At 42.8% G+C, this 25,417-nt stretch overlaps 1 protein-coding gene and 1 long non-coding RNA gene across 3 annotated transcripts in view; one reads left to right on the plus strand and one right to left on the minus strand.

Moving 5' to 3' along the window:
• Nucleotides 1–25,417, minus strand: part of ccnd2a (cyclin D2, a) — a 124,313-nt gene that overhangs the window by 70,184 nt on the left and 28,712 nt on the right. For both annotated transcript variants that reach the window (XM_028030237.1, XM_028030227.1), the window contains exon 2: nt 17,207–17,395. In XM_028030237.1, coding sequence (XP_027886038.1) covers nt 17,207–17,272 — 66 coding nt within the window. In that variant the 5' untranslated portion in view covers nt 17,273–17,395. The remainder of the gene's footprint in view (nt 1–17,206; nt 17,396–25,417) is intronic.
• On the plus strand, nt 23,731–24,836 carry LOC114152402 (uncharacterized). Its single transcript, XR_003597113.1, has 2 exons — nt 23,731–23,972; nt 24,703–24,836. It is a non-coding gene; the product is annotated as an uncharacterized LOC114152402 (long non-coding RNA).

The raw sequence follows: 25,417 nt of genomic DNA on the forward strand, positions 1-25,417 counted from the left end.
CTTTTCCCTTCACAAAGAAACTTTCCAAACAATCTGATCCGTTTCTGACTCATTTTGCTGCTTGTGGCTCCATGTTGGCGGCAAGACGGAACCGAGAGAGTCCGGTTAAAGGATTTTCAAAATAAAAGATCCTCCACACTCAAATAATTCATAAAACAGAAATATTTAATTATTTCTTGCGCTGCCCGGTACCAATTGGTCCACGGACCGGTACCGGTCGCACACATCCTGGACACAAACTGTTAAGAGTTTCTTCCTGCAGGGCGGCGCTGTAGAGACAGGTGATGAACACCAGATCAGAAAAGCAAAATCATCTCAGCTTCTCAGCCTCTTTTGTTTTCTTCATTTATAAACTCTACGGACACAAACATCAGAAACGGACAATTTCATTTAGAGAAACTAAAACAGCTCATCTAAATGTCCAAGTGTTGAACTGAACTCCTGCCCTCCCCCCTCCCACACCTGTTGCCTTGCTAAGCCCCTGTTGACCCCAGCGTGACCTCAGAATGGGCCGTGCCGTGCTGCTGGGCGTCCTGGCTGCTGACTGCAGTGTCAGACTCACAGAAGGCAACATTTCAGGGGAAACTGGTGAGAGCCGCTGGTGTCGGTACCAGGTACCATCTGGGTCTGGGTACCCAGAAAACAGAAAGGTTTGGGGGGGATAATGGCTGCTGGAATGTGTTCCTGTGGAAAACAAGCTGAAGAAGTGCAGCCATGCCACGAGAATGGAGTCACATGCAGGCTGCATAAGTGAAGCTGAATGTTTAGAAAACCTGCTGCAGCTTTCTGAGCCCTGCTCTGATTGGCTGATCCATGCTGCAGTGCTCTGATTGGCTGATCCATTTAGATTCATATTTCTAAAGCTACCTTCAGGAAGGAGCTTTAGAAACCCAACCAGCTGATGAAGGCTGATCAGTCCTCTGATCAAAACTGGACACAAAGTCCCAAGGTGGTTTTTGTGATTGACAAACAGAAACTTTCATGCCAGGAACCCTGCAGCCAGTTTTATAACCCAAAACTAAAAGAGCTAACAAGATGTTTAGTATGCAACTACCTCCATAAAACACTGAATGTTCAGGTTTAAATCCTAGCAGAAAAAGCAGCATCTGCAGGGTCTGATGCAAAGATTGTGAAGTTGTGATTGTTGAGACTCTGACATGTTGAGTGCAGAAAGGCGGAGACGGGTGGAGAGGGGTGTGTGTGTGTGTGTGTGTGTGTGTGTGGCGGGGGTTTGAGGATGGCAGTGCCAGTTTGGGAAGGAACTGGTGCTGTTGGCTCAGAAAGCAGAATCACAGTGAGGGCGCCAGAAGAGGATTCCTCTTTTGTTCCCTCTCTGTCACCTAATCAGTTTTATCTGGCAAGTCCTAAATAAAGTCATATAGTGGTAATAATGTTTCAACAGAACGCCATGTGTTGGTGGCACGGCTGCAGACCAAAGACATGCTGCTCCATTCTTTCTGATTTTTCATTAACAAGCCGCATTTGTTTACTGCCTCCATTAAAGACGAGCAGAAGCACCAGAAAAGGGGGCGGAGCCAGCGAGAACAAAGAAGTAGCCGAAGACAAAACGCTAACAAAGTTTCAGACTTTCAGAGGCGCAAAAGATGAAACAGAAGAAGAGCGTAAAGCAGCGGATCTGAGGGGAACGCTGGCCTCAGCAAGTTACTCATTACTGATTAGCCAGCTTGGTGCTGCAGGAGGTTTGTCCGTCCTTGGCTTGGGAAAACAACATAAAAGGCAGCCGTCTGTTTTGTGCGGGACTTGAAAGCGTGGCAGCTATCGGGAGACATAAGGCTTATCAATAGAACCGGGCTATATGAAGCAACAAGGACACTGCTTTTCCAGAAGGAGATAACCAACAAGCGGTTCAGTCCCACAAAGAGAAACACAGTCAAGGTTCAGTGAAGCTGAAGACCACAGCTTGGGCAGCAGCAATGCCAGGCAGCCAGGCAGACAGTCGGTGTGTCCTGCCCAGAACCCAAACAGGTCGGACATCCTGGCACACCGGCAGCATGCTGTCCTCTGTGTCCACGATGCTCCTTAAAGCCAAACCTCCGTCAGTCACACAAGGCCAGAGACGCAGGTCAACGAGGCCAACGGCTCTTTTCAATCATTGAAAACATCTTGACTGTGTTTGTGTGACAGTTTTCCACTGGGTCAGGTCCACTAGTCCAGCCTGTCCAGTTCAGGCCTGAATCAGGGGAAAATGTGCTTTGTCATGGAAGGAAAGACAAAGATAACCTGTCAAAACATCCTGCATCATCAGCGTACCGATCGGACGAGAGCGGCGCGGGCCGGCCGCACACAGACGCACCGGCCCAGTTCCCGGGGCTTCCCAGCATGTTTGTGCTGATTGATTTTTGTGGACTAAGGTCATTCTAAACAGCTGCTACTAGACCCACAACTCATGGAGTTCAAAGACTGCTCAGGTCGCCCAGCGCCGTCCCTGTTTGTACTTCACCGACAGACGGCGTCATCAGGGACTCTGTCTTGTCAATAATGTGGGTGTCGGGGCAGCGAGTCCGTCAGTCGACCATTTTTCTGTCTCTCAAATCAAACAACCCTTCATGAACCTTTTCATGACAAGACGTCATGCGAAACGTTTTTACTCCTGTAATCCCACATCAGACACATCATAAAAAGACAATGAAAAACTGATTTTATTCAGCTTAATAATCCAGATGTGAATCAGTAGCCGAGTTTCCATTAAGGTTTATATTATGCATATTTCGAACTGTCGCTTTAGAAAAGGATGATGGAAACAGCAATATTCAAAAAACTGTTTTTGTTTTTGTAAAAGTTTGAGATGGCTTTTCTGAAAAAGAGTTAATGGGCTAACGAGGAGCTGGAAACATCTTCTAGCCCCGGCACCAGACTCTGGAGCCGGGGCTCGGACACTTTATCGGAAAATCTGCAGGCTATCTGCCTTTTTGGCGGATTAGACACCTGACTGTGAAACAGACATGCAGAGTCCATCGCAGACGCACCTGAATCAATCAATCAATCAATACTAATAAAATCCTGTCCTGGTATCAACTGGCCTGGACTCTGAGCTGCAGGAATCTATCAACAGGTCGAAGAGTTATGGAGGCTTTTCAGCTCCTCGGGGCAGAATCAGCGCATCGTCCTGCCGACTTCTGATGGCTTCAGCTTGAGAAACCTTCCCTGATTTCAAAACTTTGAAGTGGTGCTTGTAATCCCAGTGTGGCTGCAGAGTGGATTCAGCCATCAGATCAATATGAACCCTGAGACCTTTGATAACGCCCAGCAGGTGAACAATTAAAGTGTGAGTTACGTATATCCATGTGTTTGATGTGTGACATCACCATGTGGATTCTCTCTCAGCTTGGTCAACATTAATGAAACTCATGGAAAATGAAATGCAATTTAATATGTCATTACTTTCACTTTAAAAAACGGCAGGTAAACGCCATGCTATGCCATGCTACTCTACACCATGCTATGCTACGCCATGCTATGCTACGCCATGCTACTCCACGCCATGCTATGCTATGCCACGCTATGCTACGCCACGCTATGCTACGCCACGCTATGCTACGCCACGCTATGCTACGCCATGCTACTCCATGCCATGCTACGCCATGCTATGCTACTCCACGCCATGCTATGCTATGCCACGCTATACCATACCATACCATACCAACTTTATTTATAAAGCACTTTAAAACAACCACAGCTGATACAAAGTGCTGTATATCAAAACACAACATAACAATAAAAAAACATAACATAAAAACTTACAGTTTAAAAACAAAAACATGCAATTTAAAACTAGATCCCGCTAGAGTTGAAAGCCAAATAAAATAGATGGGTTTTAAGACGAGCTTTAAAAGTGGACAGTGAAGGGGCCTCCCTGACCTGCAAAGGCAAGTTGTTCCATAATTTAGCGTGCTACGCTACGTCACGCCATGCTATGCTACGCCATGCTACTCCACGCCATATTATGCTACGCCACGCCATGCTACTCCACGTCATGCTATGCTACGCCACGCTATGCTACGCCATGCTACTCCACGCCATGCTATGCTACGCCATGTCATGCTATGCTACGCCACGCCATGCTACTCCACGCCATGCTATGCCATGCTACTCCACGCCATGCTATGCTACGCCACGCTATGCTATGCCATGCTACTCCACACCATGCTATGCTACGCCATGCCATGCTACTCCACGCCATGCTATGCTACGCCACGCTATGCTATGCCATGCTACTCCACACCATGCTATGCTACGCCATGCCATGCTACTCCACGCCATGCTATGCTATGCCACACTACTCAACGCCATGCTACGCTACGCCACGCTACTCCACACCATGCTATGCTACGCCATGCCATGCTACTCCACGCCATGCTATGCTATGCCACACTACTCAACGCCATGCTACGCTACGCCACGCTACTCCACACCATGCTATGCTACGCCACACTACTCAACGCCATGCTACGCTACACCATGCTATGCTACGCCACACTACTCAACGCCATGCTACGCTACACCATGCTACGCCATGCTATGCTACACCATACTACTCCACGCCATGCTACGCCATGCCATGCTATGCTACACCATGCTACTCCACGCCATGCTACGCTACACCATGCTACGCCAAGCCACGCCACGCTACGCTGTGTTCTTGACGAGTCGACTTCAACCCCCCTGTGCTGGTTGGGATGTAAATTAGTGCTGAAACTGTTTAGTGAATCAGGTTGTATCCTGGCTGTTGATCAGCAGGAAAAGGAGAAAAACAGCCTCTAGAAGTTGAGTAGTTGGGGATGTTTATACTATAAATAAACATTTAAGAAAATTCTGACCAATCAGACAACAGTTTAATACGGCGAGGGGGGGTGGGACGTTCTCCAGGGTGGGTCAACAAAATGGTTTTCATCAACTGCTGTGACATTGAGAACCAATTTAAGGCTACATTCACAGATTTTCATGATCAATTCTGATTTTATCTGGAATCAGATTTTCATTTATATTACTAATAAAATAATGTCTAAATCAGATGACTCCAAATATCCAATCTGGAGCAGATGTGAGAGTCCACACTGACCTGAGATCTGACCTCGTCTCCTGACCCAAAACAATCACATTTGGTCCAGATTTCCCTGCAGCGGCCAAACAGACAGCTTCAGTACTTCCTGGAAAAAACAGAATCTGTTCAAGATCCAATCAGAAGTCTCCGTCCGAGCCCAGCAAATCAGAGGCCAGGGTTTCTTACGATGTCCAGCTGAAGAGAAGGCGATGGAGATTTTTATGTCGTCTAGAAGAAATGGTGAGGAGAGTTCATGACTTTTAATAAGTCTTCATCTTTTATAACTCGTTTTATCTAAGAAACGTTATCATTTGAACAAGTTTTCCATCTGGTTATAATGAGACGCGGCTCCTGAATTTCTTTCTAAGCTCTGCAGGTAAAATCAGCTGCAACATCCTCACATTTACACTGAACATCAAAGCAAGGCAACATGAAGCCAAGTCCAGCATCTGAGAGCCGTCAGCTCCTTTCGCCTTCGCTCTGCCATTCTCTAAGACTGAGTGTGTGTCTGAGTGTGGGGGTGTGTGCGCGTGTGTGTTCACTACACAGATCTCCTCTGTGTTGTATTCTGACACTGGCTGGGGTAAGAAGGCAGATTTGAGGTGGTGGGGGGCAGTGCAGAGCTGCGGGGAAGTCCCCAGACCCCAGCTGGCCTGGACCGGCTGTGACCTTCAGGAGGACGGCCAAGGTCGCGGGGGGTTAATCCTGAAACGGACCAAACGCACAGCGTGCTTATGTCCCCAATGAACGCCAAACATCCTGTTTATTAATGACTGCTGTGAGTTTTCATGTACAAAATAAGTAAGTATCGATAAGTATCGCCTATGCAGTACTTATCCAATAGGATTCCAAGATGGCGCCAGTGTATTCGGCACGCCGTCCGACTCACTCTCTCTACTTTGTTATTTTTACTCTTTTTGCACATTTATGCTGTTATGGTTCTGGTGGCTTAATTGTTTACGACCGTCAAGCACTTCTGGACATTAAAACTTCGGTAGATCTACAATTTGGATATGGTCCGGGTCCGAGAAACTGAGGTTTCCAGTTCCTCACTGACATCCCTAATGAGCTGCTGAGTTTTCCACATTTGATTCCGGAAAGGCGTTTCCGTCAAAGACGTGGTAAACGTGGAGGACTGGCGGTGAGGATTAAAGCCTATTTGGCATTTCTTCGCCGTCCAGGCGGCTCTCCTCGACTGGGATGGTGTCCTTGTTTCCTGAACGTAGGACGCCGCTGGATTCGCCCCGTTGTTCCCGGGCTGTGCTGCTCTCGGAAGGACGCGGTGGAGTTTTTCTATCATCAACGGTTTTGGGATCAAAAGAGGAATGTGGATTATGGAAACCTCAGGCGGTTGAACCATGTTACGTCTTCAACTTGTGTTTCTGCACCATCAACCATCTGCCTGGCTTTGCTTAATGCTAGGTCCTTAGCTAATAAGACCTTCGTGCTACACGACCCGTTTACTTCTCGGGATTTGGATTTTTTATTCATCACAGAAACTTGGCTACAAGAAGGTCAGTTGTTCCCGTTCTCTGAACTTCCACCTCTGAACTGTGCTTTTATAAATTCTCCCCGGTTGACTGGCAAAGGTGGAGGTCTGGCTACAATTTTTAAATCCAGTTTCCACTGTCAACAATCATCTATAAACTCATTTTCCAGTTTTGAGCTCCAAGTCTTTGAAGTGAAATTAACTGAACCAGTTCTGTGTGTGGTGGTCTACCGTCCTCCAAAGTTCAACAAGGATTTTCTTCATGAATTCTCAGAACTTATGGCATGGATTACATTAGAGTATGATCATATTTTAATTACAGGTGATTTTAATATACATGTATGCTGCCCAGATAAACCTGTGGTGAAGGACTTTTTGGACTTGATTGATTCATTCCATTTTACACAATCTGTGGTTGGGCCAACGCATTTAAAGGGACATACTCTGGATTTGGTGCTATCACATGGGCTTTGTTTGGATATCATTGAAATCCTTCTGACATGTATTTCTGATCATTTGCCTGTTTTATTTTCTATCAATATTTTATCTTCTGTGGATACAAACAATACTAAACCCATACTTTCTCGTACTATAAACTCTGATACTGCTCTTCAGCTAAATGCAGTCCTTGCTAATACTACATTCCCTTCTGATAGCAATCTTGATATTGAAACCCTTGTTCTAAATTTTAACACATGTTCAAATGCTCTAAACACAGTAGCTCCCTTGAAAACTATAAAAACTACAAAAAAGAAACTTTTAGAGCCGTGGCTTAATGAAACCACTGGGGAACTCAGACGGAAATGTAGGCGAGCTGAGAGGAGGTGGAAAAAAGATAAATTGCAGGTTTCATTTGAAATATTGAAAAACAGTTTATTTAATTATCAGAATAATGTCAAATTAGCTAAATCTAAATATTTCATCAATCTTGTAGCTTCAAATAGGCACAGGCCTCAAGTCCTTTTTAATGTCCTGGATAGGATTGTTAATCCCTCGATGACATCTGGGCCTTTAGCCTCTGCTGAACTTTGTGAGGCTTTCTCTAATTTTTTCACTGAAAAACATGTAGCTTAGAGGCTCGAATATCCCATTAGATTTAGATTCCCCAGAAATGCCACAATGTACAGCTGTTCTGGACCATTTTCAGCCAGTTTCTTTAGATGAACTGACCTCAATAATTAAGCATCTGCGGCCATCAAATTATCCTTTGGATTGTCTTCCTACTTGTCTGATAAAAGACATTTTTCTTACTTCTGGCCTATATATCTTAATGGTGATAAATGCCTCACTTCAGTCAGGTTGTGTCCCATCAATTCTTAAACATGCTGTGGTTAAACCCCTTCTTAAAAAACCTAATCTAGAGTGTACTAGCAAATTTTAGGCCCATTTCTAAACTCCCTTTTTTATCTAAGGTCCTTGAAAAATTAGTTTTTATTCAGCTTGAAATGTTTTTAAAAGACAATAATATAACTGAGACATTTCAGTCTGGGTTTAAAGTTGCTCATAGCACTGAAACAGCTTTGCTTCGAGTGTATAATGATCTTCTTTTAACAGTTGATTCAGGCAATGTCGCAGTTTTATTACTTTTAGATCTGAGCGCAGCATTTGATACTGTAGATCATCAGATTCTGTTACATAGATTAAAACATGGTGTTGGCCTGAGAGGCCCAGTATTTGAATGGTTTAAGTCTTATTTAGAAAACAGAACTTTCTCAGTTCATCTAGACCAATGTTGTTCTGGGGCCAAACCTTTAAAGTACGGCGTCCCTCAAGGCTCAATTTTAGGTCCCATTTTGTTTATTTTATATTTATTACCTCTTGGTCAGATTTTCCATAAGTTTAACGTTTCATTTCATTGCTTTGCAGATGATGTCCAGATTTATATGCCCCTTAAACTACAAAATGGTAAAAATAAATCTCTTCAGCTGTTGATCGATTGTTTAGCAGAAGTCAAATCTTGGATGGAGCAAAACTTTCTTCACCTCAATCAAAGTAAAACGCAAGTTATATTATTTGGTCAGAGTCTTCACACTACAAATCCAGATCTGATTCTTGGTTCTTTAGCTCGGTTTTGTCAGACCTCTGCTAGGAACCTTGGTTTTACTTTTGATAGCTGTTTAAAGCTAGATAAACAAGTTAGCTCTGTCATTAGATCAAGTTTTTATCACCTGCGGATTTTAGCAAAAGTTAAATCTTATTTTGGTTTTAAGGACTTTGAAGGACTTATCCAGCCTTCATTACATCTCGTTTGGATTATTGCAATTCATTATATAGAGGCCTGGATAAATCACAGATGCAGCAACTTCAAATCATCCAGAACGCAGCAGCACGACTTCTTACAGGAACCAGGAAGCCTGACCATATAAGGCCCATACTGGCCTCTTTACACTGGCTGCCTGTTTTTTATCGAATAGATTTTAAGATTCTTTTATTAACTTATAAAGTTTTAAATGGATTAGCTCCCCCTTATCTTTGGGACCTTTTAAAATTCCAGTCTGTGTCCAGAACCCTACGATCAAATAATCAGCTGTTACTGACAGTTTCTCGGACCCGACTTAGGAGGAAAGGAGATCGGGCCTTTTCTGTTGTAGTTGGTCCTCTTCTATGGAACAATCTTCCTTTCCAAATTAGATCTGCCCACAGCCTGGATCATTTTAAATCGCTTCTTAAAACTCATTTTTATTCCTTAGCATTTAATTAAACTAGTGTTTTGATTCTCTGTTTTTATTCATTTGTGTTATTGTCATTCTTGTACAGCACTTTGGTGCAGTTTTATGCCTGTTTTAAAGTGCTATATAAATAAATTTAACATTGACATTGACATAAAGACTTTTCTGGACAGTTGAGTTTTAAAGTTATCACATATTTATTACGTCTGTTTAAAATATAAAAATGTCTAACTTAGACTTAGACTTAGACTTGTACTTTATTGATCCTTTGGGAAGACTCCCTCAGGAAATTGAAGTTACCAGCAGCTCCCAGGCAAAAAACAAAGATAACACACAGTAAGTAAAGTGCAAAAGAATACAAAATACAAATTAAATACTAAGGTACACACCAAATGTGAGCAACCAAAACCTTAAATTATGCAAGAAAAACCTTAAATTATGTAAGAAACAAGGAATAAGAATATAGAATATAAGAATATAAGTAAATATAAATACAACACACAAAAAAAATATATATATAAGAATTTGGCGGATAGATTGACCAGTGATATCGTATTGTACTATGTGGTTTGACCAAGGGGTCACTACTCCTTCCACCCTCTGTCCTGTGTCACCTCCCCCCCCCCAGTGAGGAATTGTACAGTCTGACGGCATGGGGGACAAAAGAGTTCTTAAATCTATTGGTCCGGCACTTGGGAAGCAGCAGTCTGTCACTGAACCGGCTCCTCTGGCTGCTGATGACGGCGTGTAGAGGGTGGCTGCTATCGTTCATGATGTCCAGCAGTTTGTTCAGTGTCCTCGCCTCTGCCACCGACACCAGAGAGTCCAGCTTCATGCCGACCACAGAGCCGGCACGCCTGGTCAGTTTGTCCAGTCTGGACGTGTCCTTCTTGGATATGCTGCCTCCCCAGCACACCACGGTGTAGAAGAGGACACTGGCAATCACAGACTGGTAGAACATCCAGAGCAGTTTGCTGCAGATGTTAAAGGACCGCAGTCTCCTCAGGAAGTACATCCTGCTCTGCACTTTCCCATACAGGTGGCTAGTGTGTTTTGACCAATCCAGTTTACTGTCCAGCCACAGCCCGAGGTATTTGTAGGCGTCCACGACCTCAACCTCAGTTCCCTCTAATGTGACTGGTCTCGGCTTTGGTCTGGACCTCCCAAAGTCTATAACCAGCTCCTTCGTCTTAGCGGTGTTGAGTTCCAGAATCCTCTGAATCAGATTCACAGCCAGGAGGAGGGGCTTACCGATGTCCACCATGCTTATATATGCGCTACTCACACCTTCCTCCGTTCAGAGTGTACTGTAGCTAAAGCTCAACTGGACTGGATAGCACCGCTATAGCTAATGTGTTAGCCGCTTTAGCTAGGCGGTTAGCCGCTATGAACCCTTTGCATATTGTTTACAACTGGAAATGTTGCATCTGCGCACAAAGATGGAGGGTAAAAATGCAATTCTTTTCCTTTCCATCCATAGCGGCGCTGCTGCGGTGAAACCGTTAACTAAATGAAACCTGGAGAATCAGGGATTATTAATTTAGTCCAGCGCGACACAGCAAGGGACAAATAATGCAGAAAAACTGTTGAAGAATAACTCAAAGCCACGTCATTCTCGCTCTCAGTGTAGGCTACGCTACACACAGTCTCGTTGCCATAGCAACAGACTGACAACAACGCCACTACATGTATCATGACTCGACACCAAAAAACACTCAATCATTTCCTACACAAAGAATAGAACATTCAGTCCTTCACAGTTTCATGTTTTCAGGCTTGACGTTTAATTTACAATTATTAATTTTGTTGTGGTAGATTAGCTACTGTTGCTATTAGCTAAGCTAACACAGCAGTGATAGATTAGCTAATTTGATGACCTGCTCTACTAATGATTAGTCAGAGTTGGTGTTTATGTTGCCTTTTTAATTTTGTAACTGAATCAAATTCCACATCTCACCTACATGTTAAGGTTGTCAAAGTCAAGCTAGCATAACTGACCTACTGCCCTCTCCCTTGGTATTATTTTCTTAATGAAAACTTTTTCCTGACCTTGTTATCAGCTTGTTGTAGCTTTGAAAATTAGTAGCAAAGCATTGTGACCCTTTTCCTTTTATATATCAGGAGTACATTTAAGATTTAGCGTGTTATCTTGATTAACTGACAGCTAATAGCAATGCTAGTAATCGTCAGCCAGCAGCTTTTTGCCCCCCAGAAGGGAGATGGGGGCGGGATCTTGAGGATGTGTTGTCATGCTGCAACATTGGAGAGCATAAATAAAGATATTATTTATTATTTGACTTATATGAAATATGGCTTAAAGTAAAAATGAAAAAAACTGCAGATGTTTTGATATGTAAAATATGTTTTCCACCCATATATAAACAGTTTGGCATGAGAGGACTAAAATTGCTTTTTTATTTTGGCCAATAATTTTATTTTACATAATTGTTGCCAGCTTGTTAAACACTTTATGAAAGGTTTTATACTATGTGATCCAGGGCCAAGCAGAGACCTTTGGAGGGGCAAAAAGGGGCATTTAAAACACCGTACAACAACATAGCAACAACCTATATCAGGGTTTCCCCCAGTGTATTATAGGTCTGGCGGCCCGCCATGCTTTACTAGCCCCACCACCAGGCTAAGCCTTTCTTGTTTATGTTTTTAGGAAAATAATTAAAAAAATAGCTTTTAAAAAAAATATTATTATTATTTTAAACCCGGATTGCTCTGGCGGAGAAGATTTATTACTAAATTCCTAAAAGATATGTGTATAGAACATAGTTTTATAGTTTATGCATTTAAAGCAGGACCATTCACTCCGCTGGCGCCTCCCGCGCTGCTGCTGCTTCATCTCTAAAGTTTACCTCAGCGCGGATCGCGCTCCTCCTTTCACTCTAACTGGACTCAGGCTGACCTGTATGGATATTTACCCCCTGTGAGGAATTATGATTCTTTCCAGAGTTTTTGATCAAGTTAGGAGTGTAAACCCACCGTGTTAGCTCTGGTTGTGCAGCTCTACGTGAACCTTAGGAATAACTTGTAGTGGCTTTCAGAGGAGCGTTGAGCGAGAGGTGAGAATGATTTATAATTGTAGACAAAGAAATTTGCACGGCTTTTCCATCTCAACTCGCTGCCCAGCGTGTGGCGCTGTCTGCCCTGTAAAGTTCATGTGTGTGTCCCGGTTGGTTAGCGGTTAACTAACCGGCGCTAACCTCATCATGCAGGTTCAGCCGGTGAGGAGTTTTCGCCTCGTAGTCACGCTTCACGCTGGTTTTATATTATTTTATTATTATTTTTCCGGTTACACGATGCATCAAATCATACCAAATGTTTTGTCCACTTAGTCAGACAGAGTTAATGCGTCCAGCCGCGCGGAGATCTGAGAAACTCGTCCCATAAACTGGAGCAACCAAAACAGTTTCTGTGTCTCTTGTTAAAAACTCAACAGACAGAAATGTTAGAGCTGCTAAAGCCACATTAGCATTAAATTAAATCTCAGTTTGTTGCTCATCTCTGCTCAGTGCAGCAGATTGAACTCATCCTGCAGGGCCGGTCCAAGGCTGCATGAGGCCTGGGGCAGAATCTGACCTAGGGGCCCCTCTTGCTGCTAAAACCATCAGCACCTCTAACAGCTTCTGGGTTGGATTTAATCTGGGAGAGAGAGAGTAGATTAACTGGCCAACCTGAAAACAATCAGTTATAATTACAGTTTACTAATTTGTATTTGTGAACAAACAGCTTAAAGTCAAAGATTAAACTCACAGCATCAGATTGTTGCTATGGTAACACAGCAGTTTAACTATGAATATTGTTCTTTGAACTTTTATAAAGTAAACTTGCCAGCTCCTTAAAATCTTACATTTAAATGTTAAACAATTTAAAATATTTTTATTCATGTATACTGAAACCATTAAATCAAATTCAGCAGCATTGATAATCAAATGTTACATTTATTTATCTGTGTTAAAATATTATCATTTATGGCCCCTGAAGCCCTGATGGAGTCGCTGACTTAATCTGGATTAAACAGAAGAGGAAATAATTGATATTCATCTTAATTTTATTTTTCAATTTGTTGTTTTTAAGACTAGTTGTGGGTTTAAATAGTTTCACTGACACTATTTTCCCGTAACATATAATTATCCAGTAATATTTCGACATTTCCTGTCTACATAAGATCTTTTAATACTAAAACACGGCGGACCGCCTGCCGGGCTGAGCAGGTTTTCTGGGGGAAACTCTGCATATTAATCAAGAATCTAATATTTAATTAGTTGATAGTATATCATTGTCATCATGTGGGGACAATGCAAAGCAAATATAGTCCATAGTTTCCTTGATAGGTATAATGTTGCTGTTTCTGCTGACGGAGCTGGAGGCTGAGCTGATCTGAGACTGAAGCTGTTAAACAGACCAGAGGAGAGAAGGTCAAAGGTTATGAAGCTATGAAATAAGAACATCTGATGATATTTTACTAACTAAGCCCTGATTCTTCTGTTTAATCTCTGCAGACTGCTTAAAAGACCAAAACAGCTCAAAGGGGTTCAGTCTACATAACTGTTTGATGTTCGCTCATTTGAGATCTAGAGGCAAAGAAAACTCAGCAGCTGCTAGTAGGGGCCATTCAGGGGCCCTCCAGACCTTCAGGGGCCCCTATAAATGGTAGAATTGTAACACAGACCATAGATCTAAACCTGTAGCATTCATCTATTGAGAATGAAAATGTTAATAAATTTTATTTAATGAGTTCAACAGAAAAATAATAAATAAATAGAACATTTAGGGTTTAATTAGGACGTTTACTTTGTAAAAGTTTAAAGAATCATCTTGATAGTTTGATTGTTGTGTTACCATGGCTACAATATGGTGTAATCTTTGTGTTTGAGCTGATTTGTTCACAAATAATAAACCAATAATCAGTGATTGATTTTAAACCTGGGCTCCTCTCACAGATTCACTAAATTTACATTTAAACATGTTAGTGATGCTGAGGTTCTTGAGGGCCGGGGGGCTAAATCATGATTCTGTCTAAGGCCCCATAATACCTGGGGGGCCCAGCGGCCCTGCATGAAGAGCCGCTGGGCTGGAATCCACCTGGAATCTACCTGGAATCTACCTGGAATCCCCCGGTGGCCCCTATGCCAGTCCTCTGATGCTGTGGGGACATTTTGATTTATTTAATTGTGGCATGTTTGGCTTTTTGCTGCGGTTCTGATTATTGCTGCTGTATTTTCTGATGTTTATGTTCTGAACTCTAATTGGGCCGAATCTTCATTTATCAGTCCAGGTTCTGCAACTTTTATTCCAGCAGTGAAGCTCCAGCAAAGATCAGCAGCGGGCTGGCCCTGCCTGGTACAGAACAGAGAGCAGGTGGTACCAGCCCTGGGGCAGTTAGTGCAGCACTGGGGCAGAATGATGACATCAAACCAGACGTTTCTCTGATTTTGGGTGAGGAAGTTTCTCCCACTATTATGAAGACAGAAACAGTTTTTCTAACTTCTACATTAGTTTTTATGTTGGGGTAAAAAATCTTGCCCCTAAGGGTAGTTGGAGGTAGTAACTAGTTGGAGGTAGTAACTAGTTAGAGGTAGTCAGATGGATTCGGTCCTGTGTGTCTGAACAACATGGAGTCAGAGGAACAGAGAATCTTCTTTATCAGACCGAGGGCAGCCAGACTCATTCATTTAGCTAAATTATTATATTTAGCTACATATTACTGTTGAGGGCCCAAGCAGGCTCCTGACACACACATATAAATTAAAAATTAAAAAAAACTCAAAAAGGGCAGTAGGGGCAGCGGCAGAAGCCCCCCCTCACCCCCTGCAGGTGCCTGATGAGGTCACTGTTATGAATATGACAACATTCTCTTCAGTTCAGTTTTTATGGTTTCTTGAACTTTTAGAAACTACAGCAGCTGCAAAGGAAAACGACTCAGAAGAAGAAAAACTCATCTACTCAGATTTACTGGCTTCCTTTGCGCCACACAGACCCGTTGCCACGGAAACTGACCGACAACAGCTCCACTAGCCAACGGAGAAGAGATTACGCTCAAGTGTATCAGGACATCAGAGACCAGAACCACATCAATCTTGACCCGGAGCGGGACCAGAACCCTCCAGGAGGCCGACCTGGAGGGTTCTGGACATCCTGGACTTACCCAGGATGTCCAGAAGAACCAAAACCACATCTGGCAGGTCGTGCTGCCTCAGCTGAGGTCAGAGGTCATCATTAAAGACCGGAACCTCTGCTGACCCGGAAAAACACAAAGACCCGCCTCAGAAACGGATCCTGAAGAAGTTCAGTCTCACTGATCTCAGCCAGGCCTGTCATGATAACAAATTTTGCTGAGCGATTAATTGTTTCAAAAATTATTGCGATAAACGGTAATATTGTTTGAATATTTTACACTGATATTAAATCAGTATATTTTACACTTTTTACACTGATTTAATATAAATGACCTAATAATGCATGCGATTTCCTGCCAAAGATAGATACACTTTATTTTCAAAAAACACTTAACACTGGAGCTGATAAACTAAATAAACACAACAACCAAAAACAAAAACAAAATGGATTCTCAGTCTCCATTAACAAAAAATGTACTTGAATAAAAACTAAACAACATAAAGCCAAAGTGGAAATAAATACTGCATTCAACCAAAAGAGGGCAGATTATGAAGTCTGTATATTATGTTGCCCTTCAGTAATAATTAGATTTAAATAGAGAAAAATGGGAACATCGACTACCTGATGCAATAGTTCACACTTTGTTTTGTCCCGATTTTCCCCTTACTTACTTTCCCCTCCGCTTGCGATTTCATAACCGATCATCCTGTAGTGTGTGGTGTGTTACGGTAGATCGTTGTTGCCGCTCTGATCTAAATCAGGGGTTTTTCCCAGACTGGGATCGTTAACCCAGCCTGTTGAATGTGACAGGTAGCCAATCAGAAAGCACTGATCCTCCTCCGTGTTTTCTGAGGGGAAAATATGGAGGGGAATCCCAAACACGCGGACATGGACATGATATGTGGAAACAACATTAATTCAACATGCAAAGAATATAGAAATGACAAGAGGAGGAGTTGGAGCCAAATTGCTGCTACAGTTGATAAACCCGGTAACTTTTCAGCTGTTCTTCGTTAACGTGACATAAATAGGTTCTAATGATTTTCATTCAGTCAGGACTTTACGCTGACACTAGCCACATGCATTGCAGGTAGATTGTAGTAAAGCATTGATTAATGCCTGGTTTTAAAATTAGTTCACTGGACTTGCAGCCATTACAGGAAGTGACACGGGACCAATCCATTTATGTCTCGTGTTTTATGACGGTTTATTTAAAGCTGCTGCAGCTAAATGCGGTTTGCTCCGCCGGGTTGGGTCAGGTCAGGTCGCAGCTTTGCGGCTCCCGGCTCTGCTTCCTGTCGGCGTGCTGACGCGGGCGGAGGTGTTTTCCATGCGCTGAGCGCTTCCTGTGGACGCGGGGCGGTTCTGGTCCCGTCCAGAGGGAGCAGTTTGGATTCATCTAATGACGTCATTATTACTGCTACATCAGGAGCCGATCATCAAATCCCAGGAACATCAACATAAACGCTGTTCTGGTCCAACAGTCATAACCAGAAGGACAGGTCCAGTAATGGACGACAGGACAAGGTCACGTATTTGACCCCTGGAGGACGGCTGAAGCTAATTAGCTTCTTAGCGTTTCACTGAGAATCCAAGAGATTTATGAATGTTACACACGCTGGTCGACACTATTCCTCTCATGAAGCTATTGGAAGAGTTTTTTCACCATGGCTGGTCGGTTTGTTCTGTCTGTGCGGAGAACACAGCAGAGCCCAGCAGAACCGAGCCCAGCAAGTGGGTAACGGTGGGACCTGCAGAGGCCAAAGCTCTACCGAGTTCATAAACTCCTCCTGAAGCGAATAGGCTCATCTGGAGCTGTTCACCAGCCAATCCCAGTTCATCAGTCACTGGTCTTACCTCAGAGCTGTTCTCCCGGCTGACCTCAGGTCCGCTGCCTGGGGTCAGGCGACCCAGAAACCACATCCAGGGCTTTGGGCCCAGCCGCCCTTCTGGTGCTGCTTCTCTCGGTTTTCAGTCGCATCTCTCTTCTTTTCTCAGAGCTGATTTGTGACGAAGCCAAACCTTAAAATCCAGATGCTTCAGTAGCTGAAAGAAACACAGAGATCAGATTAAGAATGGAGGCAGAATCTGAGAATCAGCGACGTTATTACTAGATAGCAGGCGATTCAACGTTGAATGATAGTCAGAATGGTTGATTTTTGGTTGAGGTCGACCACTGACGGTGGATCAACCATCAAACCATCATCCAGTTCTAGCCAAGTAACCAATGTTGAAGAGATTCACTGAGTCAATGTTATTTTGGTCCTGATGACGTCTGATTCAGTGATTTTCAACACTGCAGGTTTTAGGCATTTCCCTAATTCATTTCATTAACAGGGCTTTCACTGAGCATGCTCAGTGGCGGCAGATCTCTGATCAGTCAGAATCAGGCAGTGAGGAAACTGACCCCAAAGCGTTTCTGGTGTTTCTGGAGCCAATCAGAATCCCGGAGACGTTCCACAGTAAGCAGTCCTGCTCCGCGTAGCAGAGGTCAGCGGGGCGACGCCCTGCAGCGGCCCGGGGTCAAAGTCATTGTCACCAGGCTTTATGACCCCAGAACTGACCAAAACCTGCAAACATTTGTGATTCAAATGGAGTCTCTGGAGGCTTCAGGCCTGAAGCAGAAAAGATTCTCAGAGGAAACAAATTCCTGAGAGGATCAGTGGAGCAGGGTTCCCGTTTTTAAAACCATTTCACATTTTCCCAGTTTTACATCACAAAGGTGAAGGATTAGGCTGAATTTTCCCAGGGGGGAGTAACCAAAAGTTTCTGCTATGGAAAACATTGACATTTTAGATCAGTTCATTCATCTATGAGATCAAAAATGCTTCATTTGCAACCAAGCTAAATACCAGTCAGTTGTTTAGATTGGTGACAATATGAAACCTGCAGATGCAGCAGGCGGAGGGACCACCTGGTCCGTTACAGGCTGCTGGACGCAGCGCTGGGACGGTTCCAGACATTTGATAACCAGACTTCTGAAGCAGCAGTGACGGAAAACACAAACCTAATGAGGCGCCACTCATCGCCACCCAGCTGCCCACGCTCAGCATCATCTCAAACTTCATTTCTCAGGTTCCTGCTGAGACTAAAGGGCCGAGCAGCTAAACCAATCAGCTGGAGAGTCTAGACTGCTGCTGCGTCTGACGCTAAGATCAGATCTGAAAAGATTAAACTAACAGGAAATATTAGAAAGAACTGCAACCTGGTCTGAGAGATGCAAAATAAACTTAGGACTCTATTCATTATTATACCTAAAATATTTCCCCTCCTGAAATTATTTTGCTTCCTTTTCTGTCTCTGAACATCAACCTTTGTATTCTGGTTTTTCAGCTCCTGAAGTGATAATAGTTTAAAAATGACAGATTCTGTCTGTGGACAAGCTCATGAATTCAAGAGAAAAACTTAAAAACTAGAATTTATAGTAAAGTTGCAGTAAAGTAAGAAGTTTAAAACCGCATCAATGGGAGAATCTGTGATTTCCTCCTTCCTTTACTTTGAATTAAAAACAGAAGTAATGCTAAAATGGGAGTCATGTTGAAACAGCGCTTATGATAAAACTGAAGTTATATATCCTTTATGCTATTGATGCTAAAATGGAAGTTATGACAACACCAAACTAGCATCACTTTGGCTTTTGGAAGTCGTTGGACCGTTTGGGCCAGTTAATCTGGATTATTTCCTTGGATCACTCTGTGCTCCACAGGGACCGCCTCGGCTCAACAGTCTGGATCCAGCTCAGAGTCTGGACTTTGGGAATTGCTGCTGTGTGTTGCTGAATGTGACTCCACTGCCTGCTTTGGTTTATGTGAGCTAGCTTTAGCAATTAGCATGAACAGGTGCTAAAGCTAGCATCTGCTACTGCTGATTCTGAACGGCAAGAAGCGACTCGTCTCTGTGACGTCGGGAAGGAAACGATGTTTGCTGCTTGAAAGAAGCATTAGAACCAAAATGTTGCAGAGTGCAAAAATTTATTTATGCAACAAAACTTTGACTATACCCCATCATAACTGCACAGCTTTGATCTAAAGAGCTGTAGGTAGTTTTCACAGTAGCATCGTGACCTTTAGGGCAGGTTGGAGGGGATTGACCTGTAAATAAGCTGAGAGCCGATGGGGGGGGTAAGGACCACCAACAACTGTCAAACCAAAACATCTAGATGGCATCTCCCTGTCACACACACACACACTAGAGGTGGAACTCACAAACTTGCTCCCTAATCTTTGCTAACTGCCCGTTTGGCTTCATCTGCCTTTTGTTGTTAAGAGTTTGGAGGGGAGAAAGGCCTTCAAAGAAAGGCCGGAGAAAGGCCGAAAGGGCAAGGCTTCTTTCCCAGCATCGTGTTTAAGAGCAGCGGGTCTGAGCGGGGAGCGGCGCAGGACGGGGGGCGCGCCTTCCCCAACCCCAGCCAGCCGCCGGTGTTCATGGAAGCTTTTCCTTTTCCTCCAGAAGCCAAAAGTCTGATGGACGACTGAGCAGCAGCAACTCCTCAACCACCAGAGGAAGAGGAGGCTGCTCTTCATCACCGCCCCTCTGACCCCACACATGCATCAGCATCCAGCTCACAGCTACACTCTGACCTCTGACCCCACACATGCATCAGCATCCAGCTCACAGCTACACTCTGACCCCTGAGGCAGGAAGCACCCTGACCCCTGACCTCTAGGGCAGGAAGTACCCCAACAACTGACCTCTGAGGCAGGAAATGCCCTGACCTCTGGGGCAGGAAGTACCCCAACAACTGACCTCGAAGACAGGAAATGCCCTGATCTCTGACCTCTGGGGCAGGAAGTACCCCAACAACTGACCTCTGAGGCAGGAAATGCCCTGACCTCTGGGGTCACCATTAAGCAGATTTACAGTAGCAGACCCCAGACATTGCGTGGTGAAGTATTAAGCATCATGGAGGAGCATGGCGATGATGACATGCTGAAGGCGCAGCTTCTTAAAGAGACAGAGGCCCAATTCCAAGGGATCAGAAGCTGCGTTTCCATTTCAAATGAGTAAATGTTGTCAGTATTCTGCTGAAGTAACAAAAAACTATTTCACAATTTTGGTGATTCAAAATCACATGTGAATTAATTTGTCAATTAGTTTGTTCAGATAATAAGTCCTTAAATTCATAGCGAGATATATTCATATTTCAGCCGTGGTGCATGCGCCAATCATCAGAGGAGACGGCGGCGTCTCATCCAGGCGTTGGCGCGTTCTTACAGAACGACGACGAGTCAGCAACTTCGAACGTCAAACTCAACTTGTGATGAACTGCGATGCTGCGGTGGAGCCGCTCCACCGCAGCATCGCACCATCACAAACAGCACATGTGCCAGGAAAATCCATAATTTGACTGTTTTTAACAAAAGAGAGAGAAATGAGACCCAAACTGGTTCCAGTTAAGGTCAGCAGCAGCAGGAGTGGATTCCAGCAGAGTTGCCACTGGGAGCGGGAATGACAGGAAAACTGGGAATCAGAGCTGATCATGAGGCCAAACGCAGCCGGGTTCAAAACTAAAACCCAACAACCAACAGCTGAGGCCACATGTTTACATACGCTCCAGAACTTCACACACACACCCAACAAAAACACACACTTTATTCTCAGTGTCTGAAGTTAAATCAGAGCAAATTTCTCCTGTTTCCGGTCAGAATCACCAACATTATTTCTATTTGTTAAAAGCCAGAAACCCTAATGAGAACGTGGCTTGTTTTTTGTAACTTTCTTCTAACTGGAGCAGGTGAGTCAGAGTCATTATCCACAGTCAAACATGAGCTGAAAGGCTGCTCAGCCAGGAGGAAGCCATTACTCCAACACAAACAGAAAAACCTTTCAAATGTCCAAAGGAACAAAGATCTTCATTTCTACAGACATGAGGTCCGATGAGACTAAAGTGGAACAGTTTGGACATAACCACCATCGTTACATCCAGAGGAAAAACAGGAACCACATCCATACTGTGAAGCACGGCAGTGGCAGCGTCACTTCACAGAACCGATGCCCTCCTGATGTTTCCATCTGGGTCCAGAGTCCAGGAGGAAAACCTGAGCCGGTTCAGCCGGTTCTGTCAGGAGAAACGGGTCCAAATTACAGCAGCGCCGCGAGTTTCTTAATCCAGCTGTGCAGTTTAAAGGACAATTACACAAAATACTTCTGATTCTACAGAAAATAAAGCAAATAGAAACTGACCTGAAACAGAAAGAGTTGTGTTTGGTTTAATGTCAGTTTGTGGAAAAGTGTGAATATCTGGTTTCAGCTGTAGATTGGTTCTGGACTCCAGAGCAGAGCCTGATGTTTCTGCAGACAGATCTAGAAATAAAGATGGAGGCGTCCGCAGCACACCGTTAGCGTGGTGTTCCCAGTAAAAGATGAACTGTGTGAATGAAGGTAGATTGATGAGAATCCTCACAGAGACTTCTGATCTTTCTAAGCTAACCCAGTTTCCCTCTGCACACAACACAACCAGTTTATGTGTCATCTGACCAACCTGATGTACAAAGTAGGACAGCGAGCGCCTGCTGCTTCAACCAGCAGCCAGTCTGACTGGAGGGGAACATTATTAGACACATAATCACTTTCTAATTTTACTGAAAGATTAAACGCATGATACTGACTTAAAGCAACTTCACAAAATAAAGTGAATCAACTTTGATCAATGATATAGCTAGAAGGAAAATTTACACTAAAAGTAATTTACAGATCAAATATTTTGAATACTTAAATAGTGAAAATCTACTAAGTTGTGCTAAATCAAAAACTAATATCACAATGCATGAAGATCAGGGAAATATGGTTCAGATTTAAAACGCCACAGATGAAACGTGTTGAAAAATGCATATTTAAATACTATTTACTGTGTCGGTTCACTCATTAAGTTAGAATAAATGTTGAAATGAATCAGCAAAAAGTCTCTTTTCTGTTCTTCCCCTCCAGAAAACTCCTCAGCTCACAGAAACACTGAACAGACTGCAGACGACTCAATCTAAACTCCAAAACCTGTAAAATCATCTTAAAAAAGTCAAACCAAACTTTTATTCAAATGTATTTATGTTTTATCTGCATTGCAAATGACTATTATGTTTGTTTCCAGGTTAAGTTATGACTAATAATGCAAATATAAAACTAGAAATACCAGAGCTTGAGAGACTGAAGGACTGAGAGCCTAACCAGGCGGTCAGCTGGTGAAGATTTCTCTTCCCAACACAATAACTCAACAACTGAGTGTCTTCATAACCAAATCAGAAGATTATAAAACACACCAATCAACTGCTTTAATGTTGATCCAGAACATTCGGGTTGGATTGCCGAGCCTTTAGTCTTTAAACTCAGTCTGAGTTCAGGACTGCTACACTAAAAACCTGTTTTCACTGGTGACACACTGACTGGGCCCAAAGTATCATGGAACCTTCATGACTTCCTATTTCAATACACAGCATTCTAATTATGAGACAGATGAGTCTAATTATGGTCTACTACTTTTGGTCACTCTCCAAAAGGGGAAAGACAGGTGAAACAGATGTCTGTTGGTTTTCATAAGTCAGGACATGGCTGTGAGCAAATGGACTTCCCCTAAATGTTCCCTTTTCTGCAGTCAGAGAAATGATTAAAACCTGAAACTGAGACAAACAAGACAGAATGGGAACTAAAGTTCATATGGCTGCCCCACACAGGGAACAAGATGGTGAAAACATCTCTAAAGCTCTTTTAGAAAATATTTTTCACCATCAAATTAAACCACTACAATAAAAGATGAGACTATTGTAAGTTATACAGTTCCATCTAATTTTATTTAACTGAATTTATCTTCTGAAAAAAAGACAATGAACAAAAAAGGAAACCAGATATTTGTGAAACATTTAAAAAGCTCACCGAACAAAGAGAGTCTGCAGAGCCACTTCATGGCAGCTCGCTATTAGCTGTCCTGCCTGCTTTTTGTAGCTTTATTAGCCATCAGGTCGCCGTTAAACGCTCGTTTAAACGCTTAGGATTAATTGTTAGGCTAATGCGGGACTTTCCAGGCTGCCCCAGCTCTTTTGGTACCGTTACTCAAACAGCTGGGACTCAACTGGACCTCAACCAACAACAACTGAAGCTCAAATCAGAGGCATTTCTTCAAGAACAGCAGCGGAGGAAGCTAAAGGAAGAGACGCCATGTTGGATCAGTCGGTTGAGCTCCCAGTATCAGCCCACAGGAGCCTTTACTGGTAGCTGTCGGTGATCAGTGGAAACGGAACATGATCAAGGTAAGATGTGGAATCAACATTATTATTAAATATCACATTTTAGCAGCTCGTTAGCTGCTCTGTAACGGCTAGCGTCGCTCTTAAGAAGGTTCCCTGTTTGTTGACAGTATAGCCAGCTAGCTGCTAGCATCTTAAAACAGTATGAAAAAACGCTCATGTAACCTGCACAAAATAAGGAACCCGTATTTTATTTTGGCGGGTCAAACTGACAGCACCCTTTAAGTTACGGGTCACAGGTGACTCGGATCTCAATCGCTGTTGCTGCTGTCGCTGTGGCCAGCTGCTCGTCTCGGCGTCTTCTAAACTTATAGAAGACTACGGCTGGATCGAGGCTTACTAAAAGGGCCGAAGGATTAAATTGGGTGTTTCCTGTCGACCGCTCGACGGTGAGTCGTTTAATTTACGTACTTTGTTTTCTTTGGAAATAGAAATGCGGTGGTGACACGCCCACTTAATCTGTGCATTAATGACTGAAAAGTTTATTTATTGATTTAAAAGGTCATTTTCTTTTTGTTGATTTTGTGGTCGAATAGATTATATATTGTTAAAATATTAAATAGGCCTTTTGATTTTTGTAGATTCGTCCTTTTAGGACAGTTTTAGTTGTTTTTTGATTGATTTTTGCTAACGGCCTATAGAACTCTGGGCTTGGTCATTTGTTTTTTATTGGGGAGTTGCGCAACGAAAAAAAAGGGGAAAAAAACAATTGTTTATTGAAACGATATGGAAGTCAATTAAGTTTAATTGACTGTGTCAATTAAACTTAGATATAATGTGAAAGTGCACTTTAATTTGATCTGTACCGGTAACTTTAATTTGATCTGTACCGGTAACTTTAATTTGATTTGTACCGGTAACTTTAATTTGATTTGTACCTTTGACCGGTAACTTTAATAAGGTCTATACCCTTGATTTGGATCTGAATGTAACTTTGAGTTTGATCGCGATCTTTAATTGGAAATTCATTTGAAAAACTCATGAGAAAACACTTTATGGAATATAGTTATTTGTTTATTTTTTTGTAATTGTTGAATGTTTCTTTATTTTGGATAACAGTTTAACAATGTTTAAACATGACAGCTAATTTGTTTTATTTCTATTCATGACCTTGTTTAGGTCAGGTTTTTTCCCACCCCCTGTGTCACGTCAGGATGGCGAGCTACCGGATCACCGCAGCTTCGCGGTAGGATTTAAATGAACCAAGCTATTTTTTCATTCTGGACCTATTTGCTCTGGATCTTGAAAAAAAAGAAAACAATCAGATATTGATTGATGGACTATTGATCACCTTGGATTCATGAATGGACCAAAATAGAAACTCTTAGGTGACATCAGGGTTTATTGTTTTTTGTTGCTGAGTGCTTGTTTTTTTTCCTTGTTGTGTTTTTGGTTATATTATAGAAAATCACTGTTATTATAAATATTATTATTATTGCATATCTTCATATATATATGAAAGAAAAAAACAAGTTGAATACAATAACTTAAACATACTTTTGTCTAATGGTATTTTATTCATACCCACGGGCTCCATAGCCGAATCTATCTGAGCGCCATTTGTTATATTTGGCCGTAGTCAGGCGCCTAGCCTTAAGTAGCGTTACACTCACCATGGCAAAGACCAAATTCTATTGATCATGGAGCCGTTTGGTACCGAGGTGCTACATCTCCAGACTTTTCTAGGCTTTAGTCTGCTGGTCGGTGAGGTAGGATGTTAAAGGAAGAGGCAGCTTATGACATCAACACCTCCTAGTCAGGAACTGTACTCAAATAAGAGAACTACTTCATCATATTTTTACTCAAGTAAAAAGTAGCCAACCAAGAAATTACT

The sequence above is a fragment of the Xiphophorus couchianus genome, chromosome 2 (assembly GCF_001444195.1).
Source record: "Xiphophorus couchianus chromosome 2, X_couchianus-1.0, whole genome shotgun sequence".
Taxonomy (NCBI): Eukaryota; Metazoa; Chordata; class Actinopteri; order Cyprinodontiformes; family Poeciliidae; genus Xiphophorus; species Xiphophorus couchianus.